Source organism: Lissotriton vulgaris, chromosome 11 (assembly GCF_964263255.1).
Source record: "Lissotriton vulgaris chromosome 11, aLisVul1.2, whole genome shotgun sequence".
Classification (NCBI taxonomy): domain Eukaryota; kingdom Metazoa; phylum Chordata; class Amphibia; order Caudata; family Salamandridae; genus Lissotriton; species Lissotriton vulgaris.
The window spans coordinates 608466477-608490942 of record NC_141699.1 but is presented as its reverse complement, the minus strand read 5'-3'; the positions used below and the strand labels follow the sequence as shown (position 1 = coordinate 608490942).

The window sequence follows — 24466 nt, the reverse complement described above, 5'->3', positions numbered from 1 at the left end:
CATTCAGTGGTTTGTCAATGTATTCAAACTCGCCAAGCAAAAGCAAAAACTCCTTCATATAATGTTGGTTAAATTTATATCAAGGTCCAGTGAATTTGTTTTTCCAGGCTCAGTAAGGATTCATTTTCGACAGGTCTTTAAATAACCCTCTGGGGTAAACACAAACATAAGTTAAACCCTTCTATTTCTATAAGTCCTTCGATCAAAAGTTGTAAATGACATTTTCGGTTCCCTCTACGGTAACTACAGAAAATCATACCTATATCTCGGGTGGGTCCTCCCTCCTTGGGAAATTTTACAAGAATGCAAAATGCATTCACTGAATCTTTAAAAAAAAGCTTTGCAGCGAAGTCTTGTGCACAATTGTACCTTTTTATAATCTTAGTGGCTCTCCTTTCCTGTAAGAGCCACTAAGGATTATGAAAAGCCCAAGGTATGATTTTCTATAGTTACTGTAGAGGGTAAGGGGCGACACAGAACTGCCAAAGCCGCGCAAAGACTGCCCCTTGATTACGAGTTGAACGTGTGCAGGTGGACCGTCCTTTTGACTTTCCCACGGTGGTGCCCTGAAAAGGGCACCACAATGGGAATGGCAAAAATGTTACAGCACGGCATGGACTGTGACTTTTATGCCGTGCTGGAACTGGGGGTGGGTGCAAGCAGACAGGGGAGGCACATGTGCCCCACTGAATGCACCCCCATGGTGGGGGGGCATAGGGGCCCTGTAGTTTCCCCCCCTGCCTGCCTTTTTTGTGGCAGGCTCACGCCATAAAAAAGCAGGCGTTGGAGGAACTCTAAATATGCTCGGTGGGACTGCGACCGTCCTGCTCAGCATATTGCGTTGCCCCTCCGCTGCGCCACCGCCAGGGAACTGCAGTTTCCTGCTGCAACCGACGGTCCACCTCAGGAACGACGCAGACAGTCTTAATCCAGCAGTCGGACAACAGCGAGTCTGCCGATCCATAGACTGCCTGACTCAAAATCAGGCCCTTGGATTTGAACTAATTTCACATATAGGAAAGAAAATGCACAAGATTCAGAGAAAAACCCCAGAATTTGAGAAAGTGAAAATCAAGAAATTGTAAAACTTCATAGGTAGCCTTACTTTCGCCACTAGCAAGAGGACTACATATTGCAACACTCGCTTTTGCATCTAAAAATAAGGTGAGTAGGGACATCTTTCAGAGACCAAACTAATATTGCAAACTCACAAAACCCAAAAGCATCAAGATTCTAACTGAGTTGTTAACCATAATTTCTCTAATTATCCTACTGACCATGTACTCCTGAGTATTTCTTGAAAATACATATGAGTGTTTGGAACACAAAAGGTTTTTTTTCGAATGTAATATTGTCTTCAAATAGTTTTTGGATAAACATGTAAATTTAAAACCTTCAAAGTTGCATAGAAACAATGGTTTGAAGGATCTCTGGGATTCTTATGTTGCATCTAACTCTGGAAGTTGGGAATGTGGCAACATTAGGTTTAATGATATCTATAAGACTTCATGCGGTATTTAACCATGCATGTTAGCAGTCAGGAATTTTTGTTTAATAGCAAATATCCAAATGCCTACAAATATTATGATATACTTTGTCATTTCTTACATTTCATCCTTGAAGAAGTGGCATGTTCTGCCATGAAACATGTTGGCTGAAAAATGTATAGTGAACATGATATTCTGCTGACTGAATTAAAAGTACTTCTTGAAAAAAATTAGTTGTTTGGCATTATTGGAACTTTATATACTTAAACCTTTTCCAAACTGTGAATTTAAAGAAGAAAATTAAGACAAACTTTTTGTTCAAAAACGTTTTGAGATTAAATCACATTGAAACTCGATAAATGCACATTGTAAATTTATTTGTAATATTGAAATCTGTTTGTCATAGCTCCCTACGGATAAGATTATATGTTTAAAGTTTCAACCTGATTGGGTTCCGGTCTAGTTGGTAGCAGCTTAGCACAGGGTTATCTTTGCCCAAACATTTTATACTGTAAGAAGGTGAACATGATGTGGACGGCTAGATGTGCACGGGTGCTGTAGGAAACACAGGCCTGAAATTAAGTTCAGAGACTGAGACCTGTTGAATTTTTCAGTAAGGAAGGAGACCTTCATTCTTCCGCCACCTCTTTTAGTATCCCAAAGAACTGCTTTTAACATGACAACAGTGTAGCATTAGGGACTGTTAACATATGAACCAAAATCTCCTTTGCATGAGAGTGCTCTTGTCGGGTGCTTCATGAATGGTAGCACTTCACTTTGGGTACAACCCCTCCCTCCACCTTCGACACAGATGAAAGGACGCTTCATTGCAGTTCAGCTTCTCAGGCTTTACAAGGCACTTCACTCGGGTAGCGTGTGAAGAAGACTTCTGGTTCAAGGGCCTTTGTTCATTCAGTTATGATTGCAGTCCAGCCATACCTATTACAGCAGATATCTATAAATCGTCATTGAGATGATTGGGGTAATATCTCTCCATAGGGATTTGAACCTTCACCTAGTGTGAAATTTGCAGTACCCCAACAAAGAAGTAAGTGAAATTAAACCTTGTGTTCAGTGTATTATTCTATTGTAAATTGAAGAACATGTCTATTTGCATTTGCTTTTGCCATTGTTGTATTAGCTGTGAACAGTAGCTGCATTATTTTTCATTGAATCGGTTAGTCTGGAACAATTGTAGGTTAAGTAAAGGCGGGTGCTTTGGTCTTTACTAGTCGAGATGTGAACATATTGTACCTTCAAGCAGCAGATGTTTGCCTCTGATCTCAAACCTTCACTATATCCCCCTTGCATGACTTTAGCCTTTGAAATTTTGTTGCAACAACAATCCCGTCTTTGTCCATAAACCTCCTAGTTGCCTGTGAAATCTTTAAGGTAGAAATCATCTTGGCACTGGGTATTTCCTCTGCTGAATCAGATTTTTCTCTGGGTTGTTTTCAGGTGGAAGTTCTTGCTGGAAAAGATATCGGAAAGCAAGGGAAGATCAGCCAAGTCATCCTGCAACGCAATTGGGTTGTTGTAGAGGGTTTAAATACGGTAAGAGGGTTCTCATCAAGAGGGAGTCCATTTTTGCATTAATCGGCATGTCCAATCAGCGTTTTTGTCACTTAAAAACTTTTTGGTCTCTTCAGCGCACATTCCCTTCAAAGTGATGAGCACAATGTTAGGCACATGTGCCCTTCTGGAATCCATGAACTATTTTATTTTGCTTTCTTTGAACATACTGTAAAATGTCCTTGTGCTTCTACCAGCTGTTTCGTTATTTTCCGTAATTTATTGTTCGTTGATGTCAGGTTGTGTAATTGTTTCCTATGTAGTAATTAATTTCCAAAGTAATTTTTACTTTCTACTTATTGGTGGTCACTGTGTGTAATACTAATATCAGCGTCTGCCTTTTGTGAGAAAGTAGATCATTAGTTTGGGTAATTGTGAGACTACATCAAGTAATACTGTTACTATTCTGTATCCGGTCCAGTTAGGTGAATTCAATTTAAAATTTTACTCATTCCTGGGTAGCTGTGGCACGAAGCAGTCAGGCTTAACTTGAAGGAAACAAGTGTTAAGCGTTTTTCAGAACCCAACACAGATATGTCAAACATAACACATTAAAAATCCTATTCTAGTTTATGAATTTGGTACTAATTTTACTGAGCAAATAGGCACCAACATGGCAGAAATCTGATCAGGGGAATGAGACCGAATTCCCGTGGGTATCTGGTTGTGCCGTACCAGGTCAAAGTCCAAAGTTACGGTTATCCGCAATGGAGTATTGGTCAGGTGCAAGTGTGAGAAGTTAGCCTGGCATATGATGTCCATTAGTTCTAGTGGGCACCTTGCGCCAGTCTAATCGACCCTTATTGATGGTGGTTGTAATGTCAACCTTATAGAAAGCTATCCTAGTGGTAGCATGGACCAGCAGTCATCAGGCTAAGACTTCAGAGAGCGTATTAAGCAAGTTGTTTTACCAATTATAATCCCTTGATTACCAAATTAAAGGACACCACACAAGGTATATATCCAATATATATGTATTCATTCTAAACACAACTCCTTATTGACTTTCTACGGGAAACGTAGAAGTTACAAATATACAATTTAAGGACACTTCTGGATGGAGTATGATTGAACCGTTTTAAACTAGGACACTTCGAGAGTCAAGACCCACGGGAGCACCGGAGTACTCATGTTACTTCACCCAGGGATGCCGGGTGCGTAGGTGTCTTTTCGTGTCGCGTTTTGTCGTCGTTTTCAATGGAGAGCTGCAAAGAAGTGCTGCAGGTGTCCAGAGGAAAAGTGTCTGGGTGGATCCAAGGGTGGATCGAAGATCTATAGAACCTGAAAGCAGAAGGGAAAGAGTCTGGGTCACTTGCCAGTGACCAGGGTGGCGATAGGAAGATGCCACCAGATGTCGGATGATTTCAGGTGAAGATGTGAAGTTTGTCTCTTCAGCCACGAGGACCAGGAGGCGTCGACGACAACCAGGAGCTGGATTCGAGCTGTCCCACAAAGGATCTAGTTGACTGCGGTGTCGGTATCCGGACTGGACCCAACAGGCCTTGGCAAACGCAACCCACGCAGGATGACGAGATTCACTTCGGAGCAGACCAGCAACGACTGAGTAACTTCTCCTTTGTAGGGAAGTTGGAGTAAGCCTGGAGCAACCAGGAAAGCAAGTTAGATGTAAAGGAAAGTCTTCGGGGGGCTCGCTAGCCAACGGACTAGGAACCGCAAAGATGCGTCGAGCTGAAATGCTAAAGCGGGGCCCACGGGTCACTCATGGAGTGGGGGACTCTGAGCTTCAGTCCAAATGGTGCTTAGGTCTGGGGCTTCAAGCACCCCAATTCACGACTTCGAGTTACCTCGTGAAGTGAATGCAGCTTGCAAAATGCAGGATGTCCAGGAGTTACGGTCCCAGGTCTCTCGTGTCCACCACCGGTCTCAGCTTTTCTGTGAGCGAAGGTAGGGGTCAGAGATGTCTGGAAGTCCGTGTCCTGTGTCGCAGATTCTTCGGGATCCGGCGGGAGCCTCGAAAATGCAGACCGGCAAAGTTGCTGTTGGTGCCTGTTTGAACAGGGTGGTCACTCCTTGACCACAAGGGAGATGTTTTCCGTCTTCCAGTCGAAATGGAATGTTGAAGGTCCAGGATGTATGTTTCAAAGTTTCATCCAGGGTAATCTAAAGTCCTAGTGACACGGCTCCTATACTTATACTTAATTTAGGGGCTGGACTATCCTTAAGGTCCCTCCTATGGGTGGACCTGGGAAGGGGGTGGTTACACTCCTTTCCCTTTGTCCAGTTTCGCGCCAGAGCTGGGGCAGAGTGCCCCAGCAACCACTTTGAACTGGGAAATGCATGGAACACCTTGTGTGCCCCAGGCAGTGTCTGGAAAGCATTCACTGACTGCAGCCCTCCCTGCCCCAATACACTAAAGCCTGTCTGGGGAGGTGCTGGCACCTCCCTGGACAGGAAACCTATTGTCCAAGCCTCCCCTGCCAGAGTTTCGTCCAGCAACAGGAGGTCAGACTCGTGCCTGTGGCAGCAGCATCCATTTTGTGATGCTGAGGCTATGTTTAACTTTAACCGGGTAAACCAGTAGCTACATGTCTGCTCCCTCTAGAAGGGTGGAATGCTACCCCCGCCACCAGGACTTCCGGATGGGTAGTATTCCAAAGTGTTTGACACCTTACACGTCATGTTTGACACCTTACACGACATGTTTTGATATAGCCAAACCAAAGTTAGCATTAACCACGAGGATTATAATGCACATAAGAGTATATGGTATGGCTATACCATAGAACAGCTTTAAGGAGATGGTTCTGAAAGCTGCAGAGGGCCTCAGCTCATGCTAGGGCACCATCTCACATAAAACCAATCACTCTGCCTCCAGGATTGTTAAGGCCTGCCATAGGAGTGACTTATAGGTGTATATGTGTATATATGTATATATAGATATAGGTATACTATATCTAAGTAAGGGGTGATTACACCACTTTACCCAGGCTGTGTGAACAGACCTGTGGTGTCAGTTTGGAAGGCAAACGAGGGGTGACAAGATACATGGTGCACCCCTGGCAGGCCTAAGCTGCACCTATACCCTGGGTACCTATGGTACACTACACAGGGGCTCACAAGGGTGACCCAGTAACCAATCTGGTATGTACCTAAAGTATATGGTATCAATTTAGAGAGAGAACAGCTGGGCTGTGGGCCTGATTAGCAGATCCACAGCCACACTAAAGTCGGAAAACCAGAGAATCACAGCAAAAAGTGGGGGTAACCATAGGAAGCAGACCCTACACTCCCAACAGCAAGGACTAGTTTTCTTCAGTGAAAAGTTAACCTTCTGACTTACCCTTTTTTGTGGAGGATTTTTCTTGTCAGCTGTGCAGGCTGCCGGCTGAATCTGACGACTGCGTAGTGCTGGTCCTGGTGAAATCGTCCACATTGAGACTTCAAAACTTTTATGAAAGCCGAGCTGCTTTCAGCAGTACAAACCAGCAAGTTAAATCCAACCCCCATGCAACTATTGCGGTGGTCCAGTGGTAACCTCTAGGTCTTTAATGAAAGTTCACTTTTGCAATCTAATGCCAGCCAAGTGTCCTGGACCTTATGGGCACCACTTGCTGAGTCAGGATTCAATCTTCCAGAAGGCCCCAGCATGGGCCAAGGGAAAAGCATGTGCAACTGACAGACAGACATCTCTGTGTTGCTGGCTTCATGCAGCTTTTTTGTTCCTGGAGCTTACAAGGAGGCTAGACAACTAGCCCTTGGAAACTACTCTTCTGTCTTGGTGTAAAGTGAGAGGAGGTCCAGTTCTTGTGGTTTCTCTCCACATGTAAAACAGCAGGCTCAGTCCTTCTTTTGAGTTCCAGTCCTTTGGTTCAGAAGGTGCAGTTCTTGTGTTTTTCATGGATCTGTTCTGATGAAGGTAGCCTGGTCCCCTACTTTTATGCTTGGCACTAGCTTGTGAGTGGGGGCAACCCTACCCACTTTTGCATAATTTCCTGGGTGCTTTTTCATACACAATCCCACAGTACCCTGCCAAAATCCAGCATGGCAGACATTTTCTTCCCTTGGTCAGAGCCCTGGGCACACCCCTGAGGTGTGTCTGGGGAAATGAGGAACTCCCTAACAAAACCATTTCTGGGAAACCCCCCACCCCAAACTGAGACTGGTGCCTTTCGAACTACCAATGGTAGGGAAAGGCAGACCTAGATGTGAGTTACATCTGCCTCTGCCAAAGGTTGCCCCTTTGAAGCTTGTTCAATTGGGTGTCACATTCCACAGGCTATCCTGTCAGGAGGAGGAGGTCTCACCTCCAACCAGACAAAGCTCTCTAGTTCTGTTCCTGAGGGCAATTCACTCCTTTCAGCAGGCTAGCAGGTGATACTTTGGGATTATCTCAGAATAGGCTACTAGAGGCTTTTAGGCAGGAAAATGCCCACTCTTCTAAAAGTGGCATTGGATTGGATTTTAAATTCCTATTCATTGGAGTCCTTGAAACATGGCTCTAGCGTATCCCAAACTAAAGTTATACATTGAGGTGTTATATAATGTAACCCAGTGCATTTCTAGGGGAGAGGCATCCTGCCACAGTATAAAGACGGCTTTGGAAATATTTCACTGCCAGGATATGTAAAACTTAAGAACACATGTCCAACTTTTTAAATACCATACACCCTCCCCAATGGGTACTTACGACCTACCTTAGGGGTGACCTATATGTTTTAAAAAGTAAGGTTTATGCCTGGCGTTTCTTTTTCCACATGGAATTTGTAGGTCTACAGTCATGTTTTCATTTTTTCTCTGGAGTGGTTGCACAATCAGTGCTGCAATCCACTAGAGACATTTAACTTGCAGGCAGTCGATATGCAGATTACCAAATACTAGGGACTTTTAGGTAAATGTACCAATCCTATATTAGCCAGTTGCACATATACTTTAGCGGCAGGGCCGAACTGGAAACTCAAAGCAGCCCTGGCAAATTTTGTCAGACTTTTCCCCCGTACTGTGCATAGCAAGAGCAGCGAGCTAGCCCGACCACTGGATTTTGGAGGGAGTTCTCCCCACCAAGAAAATTTGTGAAAAAAAATGGGGCTTTCTGGAACAAATGTGTCATTATGTATTAAATTGTATTCGCTTTTAAAGCGTAGTAATAGATGACCTTGCAGTGCATCTGGCTATAGCAATCTTTATTGAGGCTCTTCAATGATTCCCCCACTATCACCTTCCAACAGTGCCTCTCATCCCTGTGTAGCCTCTATCTCGCATGTATTTCATTTGGTTGTATAGCGCCTCTCATACCAGTGTAGGTTGGCGGAGCACTTAACATCTCACATACTGAGACAATGAATCATATGAATCATATGTGTGTAAATAAGTGTATAGAAAATGTTACATAAGGCAAAGGAGACTACACGGTTGAGGATTCATATGCCATCCGTACTAGTAGGCACTATTTAAGAGTGCTTGGTTTGGAGAAGCACAAACCCAGGATTCTGATCATAACACAATCATTAGGGTTCACTTTAATAGTAAGAATTTATTTCTACCCAAGCAAACCTCTATTTTTTTTTTTTTTTTTTTTTTTAGCAACATCAGGATAAGTGTACCATGCAGCTTGCATGCAGTTCTTTGATGGCAGTTCATAACTCACTGTGCTAGAACATGAATGTAACTTTTGAACTGCACAGTAACAAAGGAATCTGTGTGACAAAAGCAGTAACCCACTGAGATAAGCTCATAAAATATATTGTTCCTTGAAATGCATGGTACACATTCTTTGCAGCAGGCATATTACCCCTCTGCTCCACCTTAGATAAGTCAAAACTATCACTAGACACAACTTTCATCTCTCTCCAGCAAGTACATTAATCACCAAAGTCAACATGACACTTTTATTGTTGCCCGAATAATACTGAATATACAAGGAACTTTGCAGTGCTTTTAAAACTGATGCACTTCTGCAAAACCGGCTTCTCAACCTTCCAGCCTCTCAGGGAAATTGCCTGATTCAGCCAGTCCATTGATCAGAGCGCATACCCTGGGTGCTGGACGTCAGCTCTCCAGTGTTCAGAGACAGTAAACCAGCACTAAGTGTAGCAAATAAGCAATACGTGGGGGGATCCTGCAAAGAGGCAATTTTTGTACACTGGTCTTCTTTTGAACTCCTATTTTTATATTTTATAATTTATCAAATGTTACTCTATTACTTCTAAACGAAAATCTCAGCAGTATCAGTTTTTTCTAAATTTAGTCCTGGGATGCATGCATCAATATATGCAGTATCTTCATTCAAAATGGTTTGGATAGGTTTTATTTTCAATTGTGATTTATCATTCAAGATTGTATAAGACTTTCGAGGATAAAAAGCTAGTCATGCGGTCCTCTGCCGTGAGCCTGTACTCTAAATTTCCCACTTAGCCGCTTACATTGAAGGGAGACATTTACTGTATACTAGTCGCATTTTGACAGTGGCCTGCACATCTATTACCCTGCAAGAATACAGAATCCTAAGAAGCAAAACCATATGACGCTTGTAATTGAAAAATATATTCTTTACAATTGAAAAGTCCCCCCCCAATGTCCTTTTTTTGAAATAAGAGATTTGTTAGTCATACTGTCTCCGTCTCCTTGGAAAGTTCAATTGATCCTTTGGAGTACCCTAATCCGCTTGTACAGTTTCCTCAGGAATAATTAACATTGCCAGATTTCCCTGTTTCTGATATGAGTAAGAAGAAGCTGTTTTTCTATTCAGTAATTTAGTTTAGACCAAAAGTTAGGATGTTAACCAAAGGGTTCTAAATATACTTCTCAATGTAATACATTTATTGTTTTAGAGACTGTAAGAGTCATTTAGAGCCTGGGAGGTGGTTTGCTAGATTACTGGAAGCCACTGATTCCACCAGAGGACCACCAGCCAAATTTTAGGCAGGGATCTCTGTGGTTTCAGCAGAGCTGCCCCTCTGGAGGCTCCCCTGAAGGCACTGAACTTTGCAGAGTGCGTGCCAAGTTTGTTGGACCCACTCAGCATGGATTGTTTGTTATGAAGAAATAAACTCCCAAAGAAGGAATTTGTTTCTTGAAAGCAAGCACAGTCCTGATACGCGGAGGTATTTTTATTGCTTCCTTTTCGCGACAGCCAGGCTTTTCTTGGTGGTCCCATGCATTAAAAATATAACCCAAGAATGACAGCCATAAATAGGGTGGCTCTGATGTACATCATTAACAGAATGTATCTTAGCAGACTGGTCGTCTGTCGTTTGTTTGCACCTCTCTTAGGGGCGGAGGGGAGGTGTGGGGGGCGAACCAAGACTTGGGTGGATGGGGAATCTGCTGCCCTTTCGAATATGCCCTCCATATATGCCTTCCATATATGAACTCCAAATTACCCCATTTGTCTCAAACTGATGGATATTTCCTGATAGTTGATGATGCAACAAGAAAAAACATATAAAGGTTTGTTTAATTAGGAGTTTCAAATCGTGCAACATTAGGCTCCAAAGTTGTTTTTTTTTCTGCATCACCTGTTTTTGATTGTAGTGGTAATGTAAAGAGTCCTTCACAATCCTCTTCCATGTCTCAAAGGCAGTCTTAGATTATGTATCCATTTCTCTGTGGCACAAACCACCAGTTGGCTGGCACACTGACAGTGATAATGGTATGCCGTCAAGGGGGTACCATGTCCTTTGAAGGATGGGGCAGTCCAGTCACACTCTGTCATAAGGGTAAGACTTCCCTTTTTGGGGCCTTCTTCCATCGGCAGTTGTTTGTTTGAGATTTAAGGTACATACAGTTTGCTCCACAGTGTTGAGCCCTTTATAGTGCAGGACCGCCTTCAGTGCTGCTGTCTTTCTTATGAACCCTAATCAGCAGATCGGGTAGGCAAGGCTGAAGCAAAGGGCTGCAGGTAGGAGAATGGTAAAACGTTGAATGTTTTATTGGCCATTGTCCAGAACCCTTTGCATTTGGAATACAATCTTTAATTCCAATATAGATCTGAATTATGTTACTGCCAGCAAGACTTCCTTCACATATGGGTCAGAAAGTCTTGTGTTGTTCCCACTTAGTTCTCCTTGGTGATCTCTCAGAAAAGTATGCTTGCCAACTCATTCTGTTGCGTTGGCTTGTTTGCATGCTTCCAACAAACTGTCTACAGACTTCTGTACCATCTTCCTCCTCCTTCCTTCTCTATACCACTCACTGTACTTCTGTTTTCTTCAGTCCGCTGTCCTGGCTCTTAACCTGACATGCTGCCTTCCCACCTCTGCAATTGCAGATCATTTACTCTTCAACTTTTGTCGGCATGCCCTGGTTACACTTCTGCAGTACTCCTGTGGACTCATTCAACCCTCCTCGGTTGGGCAACTGCAGCACTCTGGCCTGATACTGAGCTCCAGCTTTTGTATGGGTCTTTCCTGTTTTACATTTATCTGATGTGAGTCCTCCTTGTTCGCCAATCTTGTGTGTGCAGTTGTTAGTGGGTAATGGTTACTTTCCTGTCACTTCGCATCACCCAGTCAGGCCTCCCTTATTTGATCCGAAAAGCCTGTGCATACCAAAAGGCCACCTCCTTTAATAAGCACTGGGCAGGATGTAGAATTGATCCAGTGTTTGTAGCAGAATATGCCATGCCACGTCTCAGTCAGCAATTATGCTTGGTTGCCAAACCTTCCACTCCTCTCCCCCTTTCTGCATCCTATAGGAGATATTTAATTGTACCAACAGGAAGAGTCAAGTGAGACTAATCTCTCCATTGCTCCAAACCCCCATGGCTCTATCTGAAAACACAATTCCCTTTGTGACACAGAGGTCGCAAGTTAACCTTGCACTGCAGGATTGAGCCAGTCTCCTTTTGGGCCTAGGGCTACTGACATGATTCACCAAGAGCTTGAATACGAATTTCTCCATGGGTGTGGGAGACACTCTTCAGCCTCAGTCTGTTTCTGTAATTCTGGGACTGAGGTGGGTTGTACCGGTGAATAGAGCCTAGCCTAGCCTCTCCTTGGAGAGTCCTCTGCTGGAGTCCTAGTAGGATGATGTCTGTATGCCTCTGCCTTCATCTCTTCCTTCAACTTCTCTACACTTCTGATCTACTCCTGTTGATTGCAGAAGTCTGTCTAGAAGGGAAAGTCAGCAAGTATAAAGTCTCATTGGAAATACATGACACACAAGTCATGATTAGGTGTACTCTCATGAACTTTGTTTGATCTTGGTTCTTACTGATTAATGCCAAAGTTGTGCGTTCACTCTAAAACGCATTTGATTCATCTGGGACATTATTTACTTGGGACCTGGAAAGATCTTTTTTTCTTCTAAAAAGAGCATTGATCATCGGCTAGACAGCTTGTTGGAAACTTGGACTGTATCAATCTGGTGGTTTGTTTGGCATCTTTGAGTGCCTTACCGCGGTCCCTCATACCAAATTACAAAGGCTATTTCAGCACCAACAGTTGAAATCATTTGTTGGACAGCCAAGCCTGTCCTGGCCCACCCATTTCTAGCCCCTATGAGATGATGGTTCTAAGCTTCCATTGTTTTAGTGCTATGTGACTTCTGCATGCTAACACTGCAAATCACCACTGCATCATTTGATTGTGGGGCTTCTACATGAGTGTCTTGCTTGCTTACTTGCCTTCACTTCTGCCACTCCTATTCAAAGAGTTCTTCAGAAGATCAGAGGGAGCCCTCCATGCATAGATATTTTGGTGTAATCGGGTAGGATCCGCCAAACATAGCTCTCATATCTCCTGCATCTTCTTCTCTTTGATTGAGAAGAGACCGCTGGTCTGCAGGTTCTCTGAAGGTCCTTCACCCTCCCTACCATGGCTTCAGCTTGAGCATTTGCTTTTTGAGAAGTCATCCTTTGACCACTTTGGCCTCACTTCAGAGAACTCATTTGTCCTAGCAGCTACCAGGAAGACTTTCACCACAACACCGCGCAGGGGCCAGTTGCTAAAGATCTGTTATTGGGGCTTACCAAAAAGTATCAGTTGACCCGATGAATTAAATATTGCACTCCACCTGACATCTAGTTGAATCTGTTGTCTTAGGTGTCACTTTCAAAACCCAGCTATTGGCCATTGAAGTGGCCTTTAAAACTCCTATTGCACTGGTTTCCCACAAACAGGAGCCCTGTTGTCTCTTGGGATCTCAGTCAGGCTTTGGTGAAATTGATGCACAAACTCTTAAACCCATGGCCTCTTACGCCTTAAAACATTTCAGATGAAAGACCTTTTCTGGTCACCTTAACTTCAACAATGCACATCAGTGAATTTCAGACCCAGCTCTGCTTTTATAACTTGCAAAAGATTCTGTACAAGGTGATCATTATGTTTCACTTGAAAGGAGATGATTATGGTGCTCTGGTGAGAAGGCTTTGCACCACCCCAAAACGAAGAACAGTTTAAATTTTTACTTTGATACAGCCAGAACTCTCATTACTGCAGATCAGATCATGAAATATGCAGGCAGAGATGCTAGCCAAGCAGCAGCCCAGGTCACAAGTGCTAAATTGACCACATATACCTGCTGCTACACACTTTGCGGGACAGGTTCTTCTTTCTTTATCTATGAACTGTTCAGTCCAAGAACAGTGTCTGATTCACATTTAGTGACATTCCCCATGCTTGCAACTGACAGATGTATGCAGGGTGGATACAAGTAATCCATTTTTAAATATAATACTTAGAAATAAATTTAAATAAATATACAATTGTATATAGTTATGTCAAAACACAAAATCTATAATAAATGTAAAACTACTTGACAATACATTTAGACAATAGCTAAATAATTCACATTATACTTCACAAAAACGTAAGTAAACTTAAAAAAAAATATGAAATAAAAAAATAAACTTCAAACAACTGAACTCCATTAAACAAAAAATTGTAAGCGTAATTAGCAATCTCGAATTCACCACAAAAAATAACATTCAAAATGAAAAAACAAGAGATCAAATGTACCACTCTCTCTTGAACCTAAAATACAGGTGGCAAAGTATTAAACTTTAAAAAGATAACATTGACTAGTCCCACTCCAATATACACAAACCGCAGGGAAAACATTGGACTTTGAGTGCTTCAGATTTACTATTCCCACTCTACATTAAGCAGTGATGGTGAAAGGGTTGGATTTTGGAGGGTTTTGATTTACTATTTGCACTCCAGTCTAAGCAACAGTAGGGAAAGTGTTGAAAAATATATTATAAAAATCCCCAAAAAAATCTGTATTAAATCATTATTTACGTTGAAGTTTTATTATGCTCATACCTGTGAGATTCTGTACCACAAAATTCTTGTAACCACGATATTGTTTGATAGTATTTTTCTGAAGATATTTTTGAAACAATATTAATATTGTGAACTGGTGAGGGTGCTCACCCTCTTAGGGAAACGTATACTCATCTATGATAGACCCATGAACAGATGGTATCCCACACACAAAGTTCCTTTTAGCAGTTATTGAGGCATTTTCTTGGTACCCTCTTTTTGGTAAAGGGAGAAAGCCTATGTATTGGAGTCATTGAATTGCAATATATTTAGCTGTTGCCATCTTCTTGGCACACTTGACCTGTTCCTAATTTTCTTATAGTTGATAATGGAAAATGATGGGCCATAAGAGTAGTAGTACTGGGGCTTTATATTATTGTACCCTCTTCCATTATCAGTGTCAGCCCTCTGTTGGTGCTTTTGCAATGTATTTTGATCTAGCCAAATGAAAAATGACAAAATAAGGTGTGCTGTATAAATGTTAGGAGTGAGAGTTGTGCGTCTCCTTGAGGCCTTTTAAGCTCTTGGTGGGGGTTAAATGTAACTTAATGTGTCTGTGTGCTGAACACCCAGTAAGAACCCGACATTCCAATAATTTTGATGTAGGTGGATAGGGCATTGATAGCTGTTGAGGAGGCAAGTCTCTAACCTGGTGACCGGATATTTTTATACTGCAAACTAGTGAAACAAATGCAATCTTGTGTTTTCAGCATTACCGGTATGTGGGTAAAACCGGGGATTACAAAGGAACATATGTTGCCAGCGAGTCCCCCCTTCTTCATAACCAGGTTGCTCTTGTTGACCCTACGGACCGGTAAGTTCCATGAATATAACTCCTACAAATGCTGATTCAAAGACAGTAGATAGTGTAATACAATGTAATTTCATGTCATGGTAGGGCTTTCCATCTCTAAACAAAGTTACTGTTTTTCTTCATTCCAAAATACTTATCTGCCAGATATTTATTTGATCTTTTAGGCAGCTCCGATTATGACGCACTGCAACCAGGTAAAATGTGTATTAAGAGATGCAGTGAAACCTATTAATGTATAATAGCACAACAACATGTTTCCTTTTTGAGTCCCTCTTTTATCAGCTAGGCAGCCCCTAATGTTCTCCTTCACCCAATATCTTCGACTCCTGGTATTGTTCACTGAAGAGAATACAATCCAGTGTTATACAGTCAAGTGTTCACTCTCCTAAATGCGCCACTTTTAGTTTGATTGTACAAATGCTGTTTGAGGCATTAATTCATGCCAAGGCATTTGGGGGCATGAAGAAATATCAAGCGTGTGGCAATTATAAGGAGAGGTACATAAACATGAGAGTTTTGTATTGGATCTTATTATGAGCACTAGATAGTGGTTCATTTAGTCTTATCTAGTTAATTAGTTTTGTCCAATGTTCCCAGAAGAAACCCTTACATGCATGGCTCCAATTTGTGGTGGAAACAGAGGGGGTTAGATGGATCCCGTAGCTAGTGTGCTGGTAGATATGTTCGTTCATGCAAATGATTAGTGGAGTTAAAAGATAGTGCTTGGGGCTCCCACTAAGGCGTTACCTGTCAGCATTAGTGGGTTTTTGCATATTAGTTTGTGTGAATGTTTAGTGGGTGAACAGATAGGTTCGGGGAGACGACAGGCAAGTAATTACCAGTTTGTGAGAAGGAAGAGTTGTGGGCTAAGTGTTGAGCGAGAGCAGTTTGCAGAGATGCATATATAAAAGGACAAGCTCTTTGTATTTACAGCCGCTTACTACCCTTGACGAGGCGTTGAATCACTTTTCGGCAAGTAACACGCTGCTCTAGAACTCTAAAGTATTTGTGGTGGATTTGGATAGGGAAATATAAGTTGTTAATTTGAGCGGTGGACATGTGAGTCTGTTAGTTTGAATAGGATAAAGGAGAGATACAGGAGGGAAACGTCTAGGGAGTGTTATTCAGCAGATCTTAGTAGTAAAATGAGGTATGGGGTGAGTCAAGGAGGGATAGAGGAGGGAAGTGTCTAGAAAGGGTTATTTGGGAGACCATAGTAGTAGAATGAAGTTTAAGGTGAGTCACGGAGGGATAGAGCAATGAAGGGTCAAGAACGGGCTATTGGGGAGATCCTAGTTGTAGAATGAGATTTGGGATGACACAGAGAGTGAAGGTGGAGGATATATTGAAAGAGTTAATAAGATGAGACAGAGTGGTGCATTGGAGGAAGTTGAAGGCTTTTAATTATTTCAACAGTAGAAGTAAAGTAATAAATATATAGATACGTAACTACATCGAAAGGGTATACATGTATAAGGAAAATAATAGAGATCTAATGTTGTAAAGTTCTATATGTGCATGTATGCATAGATGGTGATAAACTCCGACTTTAAAGTGTTGTTGTATGTAAAGCTAATTTAATTTTCTCATCATGGGCGGCTGGTTCCCTTTGAAAGTGGTTGAGGGAATGAAGTGCTCCATCACTTCCGAAAAAAACGAAATAATACACCCCTTCCCTCCACAGCCCCAAAGTAAAACAACCCCCTTTCCAAAACACCAAAATAAAACAAACCCTACCTCCAAAAGTCGAAAAAACACAACTAGAAGAACATTTTAAATAAAATCAAAGGTACTTATCCACAGCTGCACCTCCTACTCGATGTTCCACTTCTGAATCTGTTGTGGAAGTCTAACTCCCCTTACCACTCCAGTTGCTGCTCTCATTCTGTTAATCAGCATGAGAGCAGTACCAGTATTGGATGGAGCTGGCTGGCTAGACCCTCCTTTAAGCCCTGGAGGTGTGTGCTTGGTCTCCACTCAGCACTTTAAGACAGCTGGGAGGAGAGCTTTAAAGTGCGCATATCACTTTGGCCGGTGCAAGAGAGCCCGCCAGAGTGGCATGCACACTTTTGAGCATCCAGCCAGCCACTTCCTCTGTCCTTTGCTGCCGGTCAGCAGCAGAGGACCCGCCCCACAAGTCTCTGCGCTCGGGGTCAGATGGCTGCTTCAGTGCGCACATCAGAAAAATAAAATGGCACGGAAATCTTTTCATTGCCATTTTATGTTTTCCTGCCCTTGTGAAGAAACCGCTGTTGTGTCACATATTTTTAAAGTCTGCTAATGCATATCAGTCTAACTGTTGTTTTACATATTTTTTCACACCTCCCTATCTCACCAGTGCCTTTCACCAGACCTCTCACCTGTCTGATCCATGTAAGCCTCATCCTCCTTTCCTACTCACTAGGGCCTGCTTATTCCTCCACCTGCAGCAGGAAGTCGGTGCGGGAGTGGGCGAAGGCTGCGGGGTCCTAAAGACGAACCGCCTCATAAAAAGGGAAGACTGCTGTATCTTATTGTACCCCAGCATAATGATGCAGGCAGTAAATGTAAATGTAAATGTACAGGAATTTATATAGCGCAAATCACAAAGCGGTTTCTAAGCGCTTGCTTAGGGAACCCGTCCTGGTATTCCCCTGTGAGATAACCCCGGCAGGGAATCCGCAAGGTGAAAGCCAGGCATCCCTCCGCGAGGGGCCGTTATGGAGATTAAGCAAGCTATTGCCCAGAGTCGCAGAGTATGAACCCGTGAATCGAGTAGGCACCGGAGCGAGAATTGTCGAGTCCATGGACATTTTTTTAGGACTCAAGACCCCGCCGAGCCGGGAATTGAACCCTGGTCCCGGGCTGACCTCTGCTTCCAGGTCTGCCTCCTCTAACCAGTGAGCTACACTTCTCAGTCTTTAATTTGGGAAACATAAGTGCTGGTGCCCATTCTTTCGCTATGAAACTGGTTTAATTGAAAGGTGATCTTACAAATACTAAGGCTAACGAACTAGCCAAACTGCAGGAGAATCCATCCTAGCCTGGAGCCTGCTGCACTAGACAGCTGTACAAGCATCCATATCCAGCCCTGGTATACCTTTGAAGACAACACAGATGACTGGTTGTATCCCACACTAGCTTCACAGGTAGAAACCCAATTCCTACAACATTCAGCAACAGACATTGATCCAAGTCAAGTCAAGTCAATATTTATATAGTGCGCTACATACCCATAGGGTCTCAAGGCGCTCGAGGAAGGGTGGGGAATTACTTGTCGAATATCCAAGTTTTAAGTTGTTTTCTGAATGCTAGGTGGTTCTGAGTAAGGCGAAGGTGAGTGGGAAGTGAGTTCCAGGTTTTAGCTGCCAGGTAGGAGAAGGATCTGCCTCCCATGGTGGTTTTGTTGATGCGAGGTACAGTGGCAAGGGCTTGGTTGGAGGATCGTAGCTGACAGGAGGGGGTGTAGAAGGACAGTCGTGTGTTGAGGCATTCGGGTCCAAGTTCGTAAAGTGCTTTGTGTGCGTGGGTTAGGAGGCGGAAAGTAATCCTCTGATTTATGGGGAGCCAGTGGAGGTTTTTCAGGTGACCAGAGATGTGTTCTTTACGCGGGATGTCTAGTATGAGCCTGGCTGAAGCGTTCTGGATGCGTTGGAGTTTTTTCTGGAGTTTTGCGGTGGTACCGGCGTATAGGGTGTTTCCGTAGTCCAGGCGGCTCGTGACCAGTGCGTGGGTGACCGTTTTTCTAGTTTCGGTGGGGATCCAGCGAAATGTTTTTCTGAGCATGCGAAGAATGTTGAAGCAAGATGATGAGACGGCGTTGACTTGTCTGTTCATAGAGAGTGAGGAGTCCAGGATGACTCCCAGGTTCCGTGCGTGGTCCGTCGGGATGGGTGCTTTTCCAAGGGCCTCTGGCCACCGAGTCATCCCAGGCGGAGGGGGAGGTGCCTAAGATGAGGACTTCTGTTTTATCTGAGTTCAGTTTCAGACGGCTGTGCTTCATCCACTCGGCTACTTCTTTCATTCCTTCGTGTAAGTTGGTTTTGGCGGTGTTAGGGTGTTTGGTGAGTGAGAGGATCAGTTGAGTGTCGTCAGCGTAGGAGATGATGTTGAGATTGTGTTGGCGAGCGATGGCCGCAAGGGGGCTCATGTATACGTTGAAGAGAGTGGGGCTGAGTGACGATCCTTGTGGCACGCCGCAGATGATTTCAGAGGCCTCTGACTTGAATGGTGGGAGGCGGACTCTCTGTGGTCTTCCGGTGAGGAACGAGGTGATCCATTCCAGTGCTTTTCCATGGATTCCGACGTTTCTGAGGTGCTGTAGAAGGGTGCTATGACAGACTGTGTCGAAGGCAGCGGAGAGGTCGAGGAGGATGAGGGCGACTGTGTCTCCATTGTCCAGTAGAGTTCGAATGTCGTCTGTTGCTGCGATAAGTGCGGTCTCCGTGCTGTGTTTGGCTCGGAAGCCGGACTGTGAGGGGTCGAGGGATTTGTTGGATTCGAGGAAGGTGGCTAGCTGATTGTTGACAGCTTTCTCAATGACTTTGGCCGGGAATGGAAGAAGCGAGATGGGGCGGTAGTTTTTGAGTTCGGTGGGGTCAGCTGTGGGTTTTTTCAGAAGGGCGCTGAGTTCTGCGTGTTTCCAGCTTTCCGGGAAGGTGGCGGAGTTGAGGGAGCAGTTGATGACATCTCGGAGATGTGGTGCTATGATGGAGTCTGCTTTGTTGAAGATGTGGTGAGGGCATGGGTCAGTTGGGGATCCTGAGTGGATGGAGTTCATCAGGCGGATGGTGTCCTCAGTGGAGATTGGGTTCCAGTCGTTAAGGGTGTTCGAGGGGGGTGAAGGTCCTGCAGAAGGTTGGGTGGGTTGGTCTCCGGGTCGGTTGTCGAAGCTGTTGTGGATGTCTGCAATTTTGTTGTGGAAGAAGGAAGCTAGGGAGTCGCAGAGGGCTTGGGAGGGGGTGATGTCGTTGGAGTTGGCTGATGGGTTGGTAAATTCTTTGACGATGTTGAATAATTCCTTGCTGTTGTGGGCGTTGTTATCTAGTCGGTATTTGAATGCGGCTTTCTTGGCAGACCGGATTAGTTGGTGGTGTATGCGGGTGGCGTTTTTGAAGGCGTCCCTGGTGCTGGTGTTTGGGTCTTTTTTCCAGGCCTTCTCGAGGGAGCGACAGAGTTTCTTCGATTTCTTAAGATCATCGTTGAACCAGGAGGCGTTTTTGCTGCCTAGTTTGTTTTGACGTTTTTTCAACGGTGCTAGGATGTCGGCGCTGTTGGAAAGCCATTGGGTGAGGTTAACGGCTGCTTGGTCGGGGTTTGAGGAGTGGGCGGGGGGGTTTAGAAGAAGCGATGAGGAGATCTGGTCGCTGGTGATTTTGTTCCAGTTTCTTCGCAGGGTGGGTTGAGGATGGTTGTGGATTGTGGTCTTATTGTAGGTAAAGTGAACGCAGCTGTGGTCCGTCCAATGAAGAACTGTGGTGTGACTGAATGAGACATGTTTGCTGGAGGTGAAGATGGGGTCGAGTGTGTGACCTGCAGTGTGGGTGGGGGTAGTGACCAGTTGTTTGAGTCCGAGGTTGGCGAGATTGTCCAGAAGGGTGGTGGCGCTGCTGTCATTGCTCTTTTCCAGGTGAAAATTTAGGTCTCCCAATAGAATGTAGTCCTCGGAGGGGAGGGCGTGTGGGGTGATAAAGTCAGTGATGTCGTCACTGAATTGTGCACGGGTTCCTGGAAGCCGGTAGAGGAGGGTGCCTCTGAGTGTGGTCTTGGGGTCGGTGTGGATCTGGAAGTGGAGGTGTTCGGCGCTGGCAAGGTTGACGTCTGAGCTGGTTGAGATGCGGATGGAGTTCTTAGGGACGATAGCGATGCCTCCTCCTGTTTGCTTGATGCGGTCCTTACGGATGATCTTGTATCCTTCCGGGATGGCAATGGTGATGTCTGGGGCTGAAGAGGCATTCATCCATGTTTCTGTTAGGAAGGCGACGTCCGGTGAGATGGTGTCTAGTAGATTCCAGAGGTCGATGGCGTGTCTGTGGACCGAGCGGGTGTTGAGCAGGATGCATTTTAGGTGGTGGTTGTCAGGTCTCTGATTGGTGTTGGTGGATGAGGAGTTGGTTTTGGTGCCGTCGAATTTGCAGGAGTTGCAAGAGAAGGGACCATGGGTGTGTCCAGGAGCAGCTTGGACGCAGTTGGGGAAACGGCCGGGGTTAAGGGCTAGGAGGGTGGTGGCATCATAAGTGATGCGAGTGGGCTGGGCATTACGGGAACCAGGGGGTCTGGCGCTAGGCGCGGTCTCGGCGCGGACAGGCGTAGACTGGCTTACCTTTGGCGCACCTTCGGCGCGGCCGTAGCGCGTGGACGCTGCGCGTCGGCTCATCAGCCTTAAATGGATGGTGGAGGGGGCGGAGCGTGGGAGGGGGAGCAGGGAGGCGGGAGCGTAGGGGGAGGGACGGGCTGCAGGCACAACAATATGGACGGGGAGATAAGCAACAGGACCGGGAAATGCGAGCTGGCGCTGAAACACGGGCACAATAACAGATTCAGTTCAGAGAAAGCAATGGCCAGCTTTCCTAAGAGCGATATGCAAATTTGGCAAAACAATGCGTATAAATCACAGTTCACGAAGAAAACACACTGCAAGCAGAGTTATGCTGAGCGCTACGCAGACAGAGCGGGTGCAGATCCAATTAGTGGAATAACAATTATGCCAGAGGTGGGGGAGCAGCGCTACGATACCAAAAGCAGCGCTATGGATCCAGGAGGGAGGGTGGAGCGGCTGCCTCACACGGAGTCAGGCAAGTCACGGAGGTAACACAGCTGAGACGTCCCTGGTATCTCGTGGGTGGGAGGGGGAGCAGGGAGGCGGGAGCGTAGGGGGAGGGACGGGCTGCAGGCACAACAATATGGACGGGGAGATAAGCAACAGGACCGGGAAATGCGAGCTGGCGCTGAAACACGGGCACAATAACAGATTCAGTTAAGAGAAAGCAATGCCCAGCTTTCCTAAGGGCGATATGCAAATTTGGCAAAACAATGCGTATAAATCACAGTTCACGAAGAAAACGCACTGCAAGCAGAGTTATGCTGAGCGCTACGCAGACAGAGCGGGTGCAGATCCAATTAGTGGAATAACAATTATGCCAGAGGTGGGGGAGCAGCGCTACGATACCAAAAGCAGCGCTATGGATCCAGGAGGGAGGGTGGAGCGGCCGCCTCACACGGAGTCAGGCAAGTCACGGAGGTAACACAGCTGAGACGTCCCTGGTATCTCGTGGGTGGGAGGGGGAGCAGGGAGCGGGAGCGTAGGGGGAGGGACGGGCTGCAGGCACAACAATATGGACGGGGAGATAAGCAACAGGACCGGGAAATGCGAGCTGGCGCTGAAACACGGGCACAATAACAGATTCAGTTCAGAGAAAGCAATGCCCAGCTTTCCTAAGAGCGATATGCAAATTTGGCAAAACAATGCGTATAAATCACAGTTCACGAAGAAAACACACTGCAAGCAGAGTTATGCTGAGCGCTACGCAGACAGAGCGGGTGCAGATCCAATTAGTGGAATAACAATTATGCCAGAGGTGGGGGAGCAGCGCAACGATACCAAAAGCAGCGCTATGGATCCAGGAGGGATGGTGGAGCGGCCGCCTCACACGGAGTCAGGCAAGTCACGGAGGTAACACAGCTGAGACGTCCCTGGTATCTCGTGGGTGGGAGGGGGAGCAGGGAGGCGGGAGCGTAGGGGGAGGGACGGGCTGCAGGCACAACAATATGGACGGGGAGATAAGCAACAGGACCGGGAAATGCGAGCTGGCGCTGAAACACGGGCACAATAACAGATTCAGTTAAGAGAAAGCAATGCCCAGCTTTCCTAAGAGCGATATGCAAATTTGGCAAAACAATGCGTATAAATCACAGTTCACGAAGAAAACACACTGCAAGCAGAGTTATGCTGAGCGCTACGCAGACAGAGCGGGTGCAGATCCAATTAGTGGAATAACAATTATGCCAGAGGTGGGGGAGCAGCGCTACGATACCAAAAGCAGCGCTATGGATCCAGGAGGGAGGGTGGAGCGGCCGCCTCACACGGAGTCAGGCAAGTCACGGAGGTAACACAGCTGAGACGTCCCTGGTATCTCGTGGGTGGGAGGGGGAGCAGGGAGGCGGGAGCGTAGGGGGAGGGACGGGCTGCAGGCACAACAATATGGACGGGGAGATAAGCAACAGGACCGGGAAATGCGAGCTGGCGCTGAAACACGGGCACAATAACAGATTCAGTTAAGAGAAAGCAATGCCCAGCTTTCCTAAGGGCGATATGCAAATTTGGCAAAACAATGCGTATAAATCACAGTTCACGAAGAAAACACACTGCAAGCAGAGTTATGCTGAGCGCTACGCAGACAGAGCGGGTGCAGATCCAATTAGTGGAATAACAATTATGCCAGAGGTGGGGGAGCAGCGCTACGATACCAAAAGCAGCGCTATGTCACAATTTCACCCAGCCCTGAAGAGGACCTTGTATATAGTGATGGTCCCACTTTCTTTAGGTCGAAACGTATCGGCATTTCTTAGCGGTCCAGAGTAAAGGAAGATACAAAGGGACACTGTGTTATTCAGCAAGTAGAGCCGGATTGATCGGACTCGCAGAGCTAAAGTGCTAAATAGTCTCTGGCCCCTATCAGGACCCTAAATAGAGATATGTGCACAGAACAGAGCAGGATCTAGATTTGGCACGGTTAAAAGGAGGACATTTTACAATAATCCCAATTCAGGATATATGGGAATATCGTATACACTATTGATTTGTTTGTATATTACTGTTCTAATGATATTTTTTCACTGTTTTGGATGTATGAAGGTTTTAAAAATGTCCATCCTCATATAGTACATTTTTGTCATGGATATATGTATTATGTGTGATGTTCACCTGGAAATATAGTAGATGAGTTTCTTTCAATGTACTAGGTGAAGGGAAACCTAATTGTTAAAAGATCTTCTTGATTAAGTCAAAAAATATCTAGCGAGAAACCACAGAGTCAATAGAAGGGACATCTGTGAACGAAAACATATTGTGATCGATGGTGTCAGAGGTAGAACTGTTGTTGACCTACAAATACTAAGGCTGCATAGTCTTAGTTCCACCTGATACCTCAGTAATCCACCCACAGACACTCGCTTCCTCTTTTTCTCATTTTTGCAGGTTTGTTTGTATCTCTAGTTTCTCCTTTAGTTACTGTATTTTCTATCTTTTTATTCCTCCTCCTTTTCTCTCTTCTGGCTTTCTCAATTTTAGCCTGGATCAAAGTTTGTGGAGAAAAAATTATGCTGGCTCTCAAAACTGCAATGACCGGCTTAAATTAAGCCCTACCTATAGGCCGATTTTGCAGAAAATCTAG

General features: G+C 45.0%; 1 protein-coding gene across 1 annotated transcript in view; it reads left to right on the top strand.

The window, feature by feature from the left end:
* The window catches only part of MRPL24 (mitochondrial ribosomal protein L24), a 74033-nt gene that overhangs the window by 32499 nt on the left and 17068 nt on the right, over positions 1–24466 (top strand). The window contains exons 3-4 of the mRNA XM_086943717.1: positions 2946–3041; positions 14992–15095. Coding sequence (XP_086799843.1) covers positions 2946–3041; positions 14992–15095 — 200 coding nt within the window. The remainder of the gene's footprint in view (positions 1–2945; positions 3042–14991; positions 15096–24466) is intronic.